Genomic DNA, 11,598 nt, shown 5'->3' with positions numbered 1-11,598 from the left:
AAACACAAAATAAGAAGATTCTAGTTTTGTTTGAATGAGAAAAAATAAAATCATTTTTATTGATTATATTTTAATTTATGAATGACTGAAATCATGTGGAAACCTCGTATCTCCCCGCATATTAAAATAAATGTATTGACATGATGAAGAGGAGCTGGAGCAGGACCATCTGATCAATCTGATCAATCAGGTCATAGACAACAGACTGGAGATACGAAGTTTTCACGTGGTTCTTCATCAGCTGTTTCCTTAAAATAGACAACAAAATGTCTCAAATCACTTTTTTCTGTAAAAAAATGAAATTAGCAGCTGATAATAAAGTTATTAATATTGATAATATTGATCAGTTGATGGAGCTTCATGCTTTAGTTCAGATCGGAGGTTGAACTGAACTCACCTGAAATCTAAACATTTACTGATCATTTATTATTAATCATGTGTCAGATTTTCTTCATGACAGTAACTATTAATAAAACACAACAAATGATCAATTATTAACTTTAACAATTCTTATAATCATCTGAGAAGCCTTTGATTGATCACTGATCGACATGTTTGATTCCACGTGTCAATAAAGGTTGTTGTTCTTTGAATATAAATTGAGCAGATACGTTCTTCTGATGATCAATCACTTCTTGATCACTATAAACATGATAAAGTGTTGAGCTGATCACAATCAATAATAATCGATTAACAACAGATCAATAAGGTTTTATGTTTTATTGAAAATGACAGAATAAGTTAAGAACATGAAGAAGAAGAAGAAGAAGAACATGCAGCACAGTCGAAAGCTCACAAAACAAACACGGGGTGGTGTTGGGGGGGCAGGGGGGTCTGTATCAATAATCCATCCTTCAACACATCCTAACTCCTCACCTCCTCCCTCACTCCTCCGGAGTTCAGCGCTCGATCAAACATTTTATCCACAGAAGAAGAAGAAGACGACCTCCCGCTTCATTCATGCACATGGTAATAATCAATAATCAATAATCAGTGATGGACAGTTTCAATACACAGACGCATCAACGGGAACAGGAAGTGGTCTCTCCTTTTACACACAGAGTGAGAGTCACCAAACAAAGATCCTCTAGACTTAATTATTGATCAATTTGTAAAAAAATTTACCCCGGTTAATACATTTAAATCGTTTATCAATCACAACCGATTGATAAACAAGACTTCTGTGATTGATTGATGATCAGTAAACACAAACAAAGATTTCTGCCCTGAGTTTCGTCTGCAGGCGTCGACGCCGACTCCTCAAACTAAAACTGTCATTAACTGGATCATCTGCAGCTCCGAGTCCGCTCACAGCCGCACCAGTACAAGTACAGTGTTGAATGTGTAGTACTACATGTAGTACTACATGTACATGTACTACACTCTCAGAGTGAAAGTTCAGACTGAGTCAGAACGTGACAGAGATCAATAACTGAATTTGTAACAAAATCAAACGGGATCAATAACATCCAGTTTAATTCAACACATTTCTAAAACTGATCAAAAATTAACATCAAATTGATCCTGTTGTGTTTTAATGTGATCAATAAATTTATGTTTTAAAGTGTTCATTTACAGAAGTGATCAATAATCAATGTCAGCTGACGAGTTTTCTTCATGAAAAAGAGTTTTTATGTATATTTATCTCAAAGTGACATCGTTATTTTCACAAACACGTTGAGCAGAAAAGTTTCCTGAGAATCAAAAATCAATGAAAATATGAATTGACGACTTTCAGCGACACACGGAAACGAGCTGCTCAGAAATGTGCCCGGATACAGACGATATCAGGCGACAGGAGACAGGCGGGTGTTTTGAGTGAAGTGACCCTTTAACTCTCAGCTCTTTGATCTGTGTGGGGGTTTCTCACTCTGAGGGTCGCGACCCCTCAGGAGGTCAGCGGGACGCAGACGAGGTCGTGGGAGAAACAAACTCAGAGCCTCATATTTCTGATCAAATTATTATCATTAATCTGTCTCCATGACGACCACATTGCCATCATCACGGGTGACCTTTGACCTTTAAATCTTGTCAGCCCACGGCTCCGGCCCTCTGACGGGTCGTCTGACGTGAACTGGAAACGCTTTCTATCATCAGATATTAATTTTATTAGTTTGATTAAAGTTAAATATTAAAAAACAATCAAAATGTTTCAGTGATTTTTCTTTTATGAACTTAAATTATTTTAATCATTTCTGTTGGTTGTTCAGCGAACAGTCGTGTGATGTCGTCAACAGATTCTGTTAAATGAAAAGCTTTTAATTTATTTATAATTAATTCTCTCATTCCTCTTTTTAACATTATTAATATTCTAAAGTTATTTTGTAAGTGTTTTACATTTTGAGCTCGGTGTGATGAAACTCATCCGTCCGTCACGTCTTCAGTCTACAGAGACTTTAAATATAATCTCATTATTTATGTAATTCTGTTCCATAACTTCAGTTTCTGATTCACAGTTAACGTGAAGTTTTTCTCTCATGTTGAGTTCATGTGAATACATTTAGTAACTCTGATTAAATTGAATGAATGTGTTTATTGTTGAAGTCTCGACTCTTCATTTATTCACATTGACTCAACTTTAAATGAGACGCGGAAAATTAAATGTCATTAAATATTAAAGTGTAGTTTGGATCATTTATTTGAGACGTCGTGACAGAATTGATCTCAGCTCATCGTGTCGCTCGTGTCAGGTCGATCAATGAATGAAGACGACAAACTATCAGAGCTGTTGATGAAGGTTCATCCAGGTGCTGGTACCTCTAGGTTCTGTATCGTAGGCAACTGGACTTGTTTCAGTTTGTTGAAGACGTTTCATTCTCATCCAAGAGGCTTCTTCAGTTCTTCAGAACTTGCCTATGATACAGACCCTAGAATTATCAGAGAGCTGCCAGTTCAGATGAAACCGATGGAGAGTGAAGCTGAAACTGGTCCGAGATTTAACTCGCAGTTTAAAGACGTTCAGAACATTCAGAACATCAAGTTTAAAGAAAAATTTGTCTGTTGGAAGTTTTCTGACTGTGTTCAGCTCGATGTCTTTAATCATCCTGATTCATCTTAATCAAATTATTCAGCAGGTGTGAACCCCGTCATCCTGCTGCTGGACCCTGATGGTCTTGGTTAGATGGACGGTTCTGCTCGAGGTTTCTGCCTGTTAAAGGCATTTTTTTCTCACCACTGTCACTGAGTGCTGCTCACAGGAGAAATGTTGTGTCGATCTGGACCAGCTCACACTGGAACGTGTCATGAGACGACCTTTGTTGTGAATTGGTGCTATACAAATACAGATTGAGTGATTGATTAATTGATTGATTGATTGATTGATTGATTGATTGATTGATTGATTGGACCCTGGTGGTCCTGGTCTGATCCGGAAGGCGTAAGAGGTTTTGATCTTTGTTTGTTTGTGACTCTGTGTGTGAGAGGAGATCACAGACCTGGATCAGTTTTAAGTGTTTTCAGGTCTCTGTGGGTCCTGGTTCGGTCACAGTGCAGGAGTACAGTTCAGAGACAATCCGGTTCATCACAGTCACACAGGAAGTCCAGGACAGCTGCATGCAGAGAGAGAGTCCAAACAGGAAGTGCAGTAGGTACTACGAGGTGTTGAGGAGTGGTCTGGGGTATACCCCCTGGTAGTAGGAGGCCTCCAAAGACTCCATGGTCCTCCCCCCAAGGCTGGACGCCCCCCCGGCGCTGTAGGAGGAGTACTGCAGCGCCTCGTAGGCCTTCAGGTCCAGTTTGTGCTGCTGCTCAGAGGACGACATTAAGTTATTGATGGAGAACGGGTGGTTGAAGGAGTAGTGGGGGTCTCCTTTCAGGTGCAGCTGGGACTCGTGTGCCATGGAGTGGGGGGGTAACGACAGAGAGGACAGGAGCTGGGAGCCGGAGACCTTCAGGTCCGCCCCACCGCCGACGCCGCCCCGCAGGTCCAGACCTGGAGGCGAGGCCGCCTGGCTGGAGGAAGGCAGGGAGGAGGAGTCCAGGAGTCCTGGAGGCTTGATGGCGTCCACTGAAGGAGACGCTCCTCCCCCTGCTCCCCCCTGCTCCTTCCTGTTGTCGGACTTTGGCGACATCTTTTTCTCGCACTTGAACCTCTTCTGGCGGCGCAGGTAGCAGCCATTCTCGAACATGTTCCCGGAGTCTGGGTGCAGGGTCCAGTACGAGCCCTTCCCTGGTTTGTCCGGTGAGCGCGACACTTTGACAAAGCAGTCGTTGAACGACAGCGAGTGCCGGATGGAGTTCTGCCAGCGCTGCTGGTTCTGCCGGTAGTACGGGAACAGGTCCATGATCCATTGGTAGATCTCGCTCAACGTCAGCATCTTGCTGGGCGCCTGCTGGATCGCCATGGTGATGAGCGAGATGTAGGAGTAGGGCGGTTTGGCGTGCGGGTAGCTCCGTCTGAACGCCTTGTTGTCACGGCCGCGGTTCAGTCCGCTGCTGCCGTAGGCCATGCCAGGGCTCATGGTGGGACTCATGCCACCGTATGGGTTTAGACCCATCGAGGCCTGCTGGGCCGACACCGAGCTCATACTGGACGGGCTCAGAGTCCCGCCCATCGAAGACACGCCCCCTCCCAGACCCGACATGGCCGCCTGAGCCGAGCTGCCCATCCCACCCACGGGGGCAGGGCTGAGACCGGTCCCGGTGTACGACATGTTGAAGGAACCAGACGTGGTCCCGCTGCTGGACATGTATCCTGTCATTGATCCAAGACCAGATCCCATCCCACCGCCGGCCATTGGAGAGTACATCTGCAGAGAGACCAGAGACTGTTAGACCAGAAACAGAGATAGTCAAGCCAGAACCAGAAATAGTTATACCAGAACCAGTTAAACCAAAACCAGTCCTAATTACAACAAAACCAGAACCAGATGGACTGGACTAGAACCCATTCCACTGGTGGCCATCAGAGTGTAGATCTGCTGAGAGACCAGAACCAGTTAGACCAATTTAGAACCATTTAAACTGGGACCGGAACCAGATCAGAACCAGGTCTAGATTAAGGGTCAAGCTCAAAGCCAGTGAAACCAGATGGAACCAGTTAGAACCAGTTTAGATCAGATCAGATCAGAGTGTGTGGACCAGACCAGTTAAAGCTGAGCAGAACCAGTTGACCAGAACTAGTTATACCCATACTGGCCTTAGTGATACTGGTTCTGGAGCGGTTGACTAGATGAAAATACACCCAAAACCAGTCCACCACCAGTGAGACCAGAACCAGATCATAGACGTTTATACTAGACTGGTAAGAGCTGGTCAGAACCAGTTGGACTAAAACCAGACAGACCAGTTAATCAGTGACAGAGAAGAGAAGATTCTAACCAGTTGGACCAGTACCGGTTATACCTGATCTGGTGTACTCGTATTGGTCCTGGAGGACTCTAACTGTTAACACTCATTGGGACCAGATTTTAGACCAGACCAAAGACTGTTGATCCAGATTAAATTTTTTTATTTATTTTTTTATTTTTTTATACAATGTTTATTAATGTGCATTGTCCCTTTCAAATAAACTAAACTGAAACTGAAAAACAGTCAGAGCAGACCCAGAAAGACCAGTATCGGGACCAGTAAGACGAGAATAGACCAACTCTGTAAGAACAAGACCAGTTAGTGTTTTACTGGTTAAACTGGAACCAGTAAGACCAGAACCAGACAGATGATTGGGTGGTTGTACGTCACACAGAGGAAAATGAAACCAGTTCACTCCTGTCAGACCAGTGGGACCAGTAGGACCAGTCGGATCAGTAGGAGCGGTAAGACCAGTCAGACCAGTCGGATCAGTACAGAAACAGGTGAAAATATTTTGCAGATTATTTCTTTTGATGATAATTTTTTTAAATGTTTAATTTTTCGTCCTGCAGGTTCGTGTTGGACCTCTGACCGCTTCACACTGTGATGAAAAGATCCAGTTGGTTTCTGGTTTCTTGTTCTGACCTGGACCAGCAGCACAGACAGAGTTGATGGTAATCTATCAAACTGATGAAGTCACTGTTTATTGATTAAATGATTGACCGATTGATTTCCGTGTTTATGATTTCTGACTGAATCACTTCAAACCTTCAGATCAATATTTCATCATGATTGTGGATCAATATTCAGCCTCAGACTGTCGGCAGGTTTTATATTTGATCTGATTCAAACGGAGAAACATTTGAACCTGATTGCATCAATCGATCGATTATCAAACTGAATCCCTGTTGATTGATCCTTAATTTATGTCTGATAACAAACAGATCCTTCAATTTGAGACCAAATCTTTTAATTTGTAAAGCGTCAATTTAGGATGGTATGAAGAGATTTCCTCCTTAAATAATTTACTAATTAACTCTTTATTAACCCTGAAAATACAACAAAATATATATAAACATAAACATAAATATAAATATAAATATAATATACATATAAATAAATTAATGTTTGATGGTTTGTTTGACTTTTTTTCTCCCATTGAAAAAAACCCATTGAATCATGAAAAGACCTTAATCAATAAATTACTCTGTTCCATTAACCAATCTATAGTTGATCCTCTTTAATTCTATAACTCATTACATCATCATTAATTGATTAAGAAAAAACAAGATATTTAGTTTCAGAGAGTGATCAATAATATTTCAGCAGTTTCAACATGAATTCATTTTAAAGGACGAAAACAAAACAGTTTAAATTAAACTGATAATTCATAAAAAAAATAACTTAACCAATTAATTATCTGCTGACATCATAATTATTGATCAGTTTAATTTTATTGAGACTTTTTTATGTTTTGATCTTTTGATCTGATCGTCAGACTCCGCCGTCACTTCTGTCATTGATGTTTATATTTTATTGATGTTTTATATTTTACATTTACTGTCTTTAATACTTCCGGCTGCACAACAGTTATTTATTATTTAATGTGCGATCGATTCATCTTTAAGTTGATCACATCAGTCAGACATGAAATGTTTCTGTCTGAAAACGTCATTATTAAAACACCAAAATATAATTTAATCACATTATTTATCCATCATAATGAAACACTTCCTGTGAAACTAAACCACAGTTTAATATTTTTAACATTAAATCATATTTTCATCTTTTAAAGGTCTTTCTGTTTTTTGATCCGCGCGACCTGCTGCTGGTTTTTCCTCCAGACTTTAATTAATAATTAAGCATTAAAACATTAAAGCTATAAATATGATATATAAATGATTTATCACGTTAATAACAGAACAATAGAATCATATGTATTAAATCTGATTCTTTGATATCAACCAGCTGCGAACCCACGAAATGATTTTACATCCAATTTAATTTAAAATCAATAACATTCAGCTGATGTTTGGTGTTTTTAACAATAACAACAATATTCAGACACACACACACACACACACACACACACACACAGAGTGTGTTTTTATTATATTATAGCGGGGTGTTTGTGTGTGTGTGTGTGTGTGTGTGTGTGTGTGTGTGTGTGTGTGCGCGTGTGTGTGTGTGCGCGCGCGCGACTCCGAGCGGCGGCTTCTGAAATAATCCAATAATCAACATTATTGTGAGCTCGTGACTCTGATCATCAGCTGATCATCAGTTAATAATCAGCTGTTAATTATCGATGATGTTATTATGAGACAAAGTGTGCGCTCACATCGGATCAATAACAAAAGTGATTAAAACAATCTGATTGTTTCAGTGAACTGATTCTGTCCGTCCGCCGTAAATTTTCATTCAAGACTCCGTTTAAAAAACACACAATTTAAAGTGACACCACGTCAGAAAAACGCGGGCGTGTCTCGCGTTTAAATAACAGTTTGATTTTATTGTTTCAGAGGTCCGAACTGATCAATCTACACACCGAACGTCACAATATTTGATCACTGATCGATTTTTAAAGATATGATGAGTTCATGTTGTCTGTGTGCAAATGTTTCATCTGGTTATTTTTATTTTCTGTGTTTTCTTGGTGCAGTTCGGTCGCGTCTCCGCGCTGCTGCAGCTCTGCTTTAAACAGAGATTATTGATCTCAGAGCCGATGAATCAAAACTAAATCAATACAATAAAACATATTATATCCTGCAGTGAGACGTCGCGTCAATAGAACATCTGAGCTTCAGATTATTTCAGGTTTTTATTTGATTTAATTTTGTTCAGTTTTTCAGTTTCTCTGCGTTAAAATATAATGTTTCATATAAACTCAAATAATCTGTCCCATTATCATTATTATTATTGTTATTATTATTAATAATGATGATAATAATACAGATATTGATCTCCACAGCGTTTCTTTCTTTTATTTTATTTTCTTCTCGCGTGGACACTCAAACATGAATCCAACATTAGAGAAACGGATCTATCCGATCAATGAAACAATGAAAAAGTTCTAATCTGAATCATTTTGAATTATTTGATGAAACCTTTCAATAATTAAACGTTTGTGTTTTCACTTTATTCTGAAGTTTTGAGCGGAAGTGATGTTGAAATGATTTTAATCAGATTTAATCTTCACTTTGTTGTTTTTATAAAGTTTTAAGCTTCACTCAATAAATTCAGACAGAACAAACTGTTCGAGCCGCTCACAGAAACTCATCGGAACTTTTTACAGAAAACTTCTCCCTCTGATCTGGATCTATGTGTGCCTGGCCCGGACGGGTCTGCCCCGGGTCTCAGACCTCTCAGTGACCGTGTAAAGCGGCGGTAAAGCGGACAGACCGACCTCCTCGCTGTAGTATCCGCTCCAGTCCGGAGCCTCGTGCCCTTCCATCTTCACCGCGCCCAGCATGACGGGAGCCCGCGGCCGGATCCTGCAGGTCCCGGTCCGGTCCCCGATCTGCCTCTGCGTGTCCGGGTCCAGGTGAAAGCGTCCGGAGCCGAGCCGAGCCAATCCGGGCCAAGAGGAGCGGAGAGAGGCAGAGTGTTAGTGAGGAGGAGGAGGAGGAGGTGATGATGACCTGCGATTCATGTGATCCTCCTCCTCCTGGTGCTGGTCCAACCCTCCACACACACACACACACACACACACACACACACACACAGAGAGAGTTTATTATCATGAAGAGGAATAAAACCCTGTTTTATTGTGAAAAACTTGAATAATGTAAATAATAAGGTCAACATGACGTCATCATCACTTTAAACACAGGCCCTTTAAAACTGCAAAATCATCACTTTATTAATGAGATAATCAATCAGACTGACGTCATGTTCTTTCTGTGACGACTCAGAAACATTCAGAAACATTCAGAAATGTTCAGAAACACTCAGAAACACTCAGAAATGTCCAGAAACACTCAGAAATGTCCAGAAACACTTTGAAACATTCAGAAACATTCAGAAATGTCCAGAAACACTTTGAAACATTCTGAAACATTCAGAAGCACTAAGAAATATTCAGAAACACTTTGAAACATTCAGAAACACTAAGAAACACTCAGAAACACTCAGAAACATTCAGAAACACTTTGAAACATTCAGAAACATTCAGAAACATTCAGAAACACTTCGAAACATTCAGAAACACTCAGAAATGTCCAGAAACACTCAGAAACACTCAGAAATGTTCAGAAACACTCAGAAATGTCCAGAAACACTTTGAAACATTCAGAAACATTCAGAAGCACTAAGAAATATTCAGAAACACTTTGAAACATTCAGAAACACTAAGAAACACTCAGAAACACTCAGAAACATTCAGAAACATTCAGAAACATTCAGAAAAATTCAGAAACACTTTGAAACATTCAGAAACATTCAGAAGCACTCAGAAATGTTCAGAAACGTTCAGAAACACTCAGAAACACTCAGAAACACTTTGAAACATTCTGAAACATTCAGAAACACTTTGAAACATTCAGAAACATTCAGAAATGTTCAGAAGCACTCAGAAATGTTCAGAAACACCCAGAAACACTAAGAAACATTCTGAAACATTCAGAAACACTTTGAAGCATTCAGAAACACTCAAACACTTTGAAACATTCAGAAACATTCAGAAATGTTCAGAAGCACCCAGAAACACTAAGAAACATTCTGAAACATTCTGAAACATTCAGAAACACTTTGAAGCATTCAGAAACACTCAAACACTTTGAAACATTCAGAAACACTCAGAAACATTCAGAAACACTTTGAAACATTCAGAAACACTCAGAAACATTCAGAAACACTTTGAAACATTCAGAAACATTCAGCTACCTATAGCTGCTGTTATTTAGCCCATTTAGCTGTGCAGCTAGTGGCCCGGACCGGGTCATTACAGCTCACGATGACCTCAGTTTTTCATTTACAGAGTGCATTAGGAGTTAATTAGTTGATAAGTGAATGAATGAATAATAATGATAATAATGATAATAATAATGATGATAATGATAATGACAATGATGATAATGATAATGACAATGATAATTAATGACTGATGGTTTTATCTGCAGGTTTGAGGCCTTTTTTTAATCTTAAATCTTTTAAGTGATGAAAAACGATCAAATGTATTTGTGAGTTTCCAGCTGGACCATCAGATAGAAATAAAAGGTTCACTCAATGTAACTTTACTGAACACACTGGATGATGAGGAGCAGTGAGCTGTTTCCTGATGTCCATCTTCAGACTGAAGGACCATTAAAAATAACCAGTGAATTAATTTTAGATTTAATGAGTTAATGAAATGCTCCGAAATATGAAAGACACATTAAAGCAGTGGTTCTCAAAGAGCAGTCCACGGACCCACAGGGGTCGTTGAGGAGGGTCCAGGATGTCGTTGAGGAGGCTCCAGGAGGTCATTGAGGAGGGTCCAGGATGTCGTTGAGGAGGCTCCAGGAGGGCCGCAGCAGCACAATCATTATTTTTTTTATTTTTACCATAACTATGATGAAACACAGTAATCTATCATATCACATTGTGTTGATATGTACTCTACAGGCCTGTTGGATCAGTTCCACCATCAGGATCAATAACATGAGTCCTCATCAGAGGATGAAGACCTGAGACGATGGTCGAAAAGCCCCTCAAGACTTTAGTTCCACTGAGATTCTGTTGATGAATGAATCCATTTTAATAAAGTCATCATTCATTCATGCATTTATAATGAGCTCATTAACATTAAAGCTCAGTTACCAGCTGTTTCCTGAGCTTTCTACCACAATGCATGGTTTTCATCATGAAGCTTCTCTTTCTATAGTCTAAATTCAAACAAACAGATTTTCATCAAAGATAATTATATATTTATACATTTATTATAGTTAATGTGTCCACTAATCATCACCTCATTAATGTCTTGATGAATATGATGTTATCATATTTATTAGCAGTAAATCAGTTTAACTTCACACAGATCAATAATAATAATGTGAATCAGATCAAACATGAAGAGAAGAATCAGGATTAATGTCTTTATTAAAATATTAATTAAAGTATGTGTGCAGTCTGAAGTTTAGTGACCCGGTGCGACTGATCCCGGGTCAGATTCTGCTCCGCTTCACTGGTTCCAGTCTGCAGGTTTAATGAGCCGAGCGACGGATCGCTGCTCGCCATTATCACGCTGGATTAACTGGATCATCCACTGGATTAAAGGACACTTACACCAAAACACAGACAGGAGGAGGAGGACTGAAGAAAGCGAGTAGAATA

General features: G+C 39.7%; 1 protein-coding gene across 1 annotated transcript; it reads right to left on the bottom strand.

Annotated features, from left to right (window-relative positions):
- Positions 1 to 705: 705 nt before the first annotated feature.
- On the bottom strand, positions 706 to 8,874 carry foxa1 (forkhead box A1). The gene is made up of 2 exons (XM_084380626.1): positions 8,693 to 8,874; positions 706 to 4,748 (listed from the first exon to the last, which is right to left on the bottom strand). The coding sequence occupies exons 1-2, from the start codon at positions 8,756 to 8,758 to the stop codon at positions 3,591 to 3,593; spliced, it is 1,224 nt and encodes a 407-aa protein (XP_084236752.1). The 5' UTR covers positions 8,759 to 8,874; the 3' UTR covers positions 706 to 3,590.
- Between the last annotated feature and the right edge of the window lie 2,724 nt (positions 8,875 to 11,598).

Source organism: Pagrus pagrus, assembly GCF_965226575.1.
Source record: "Pagrus pagrus genome assembly, chromosome: 18".
Taxonomy (NCBI): Eukaryota; Metazoa; Chordata; class Actinopteri; order Spariformes; family Sparidae; genus Pagrus; species Pagrus pagrus.
The sequence above is the reverse complement of the archived record's forward strand: the minus strand, read 5'-3'. Positions and strand labels throughout refer to the sequence as shown.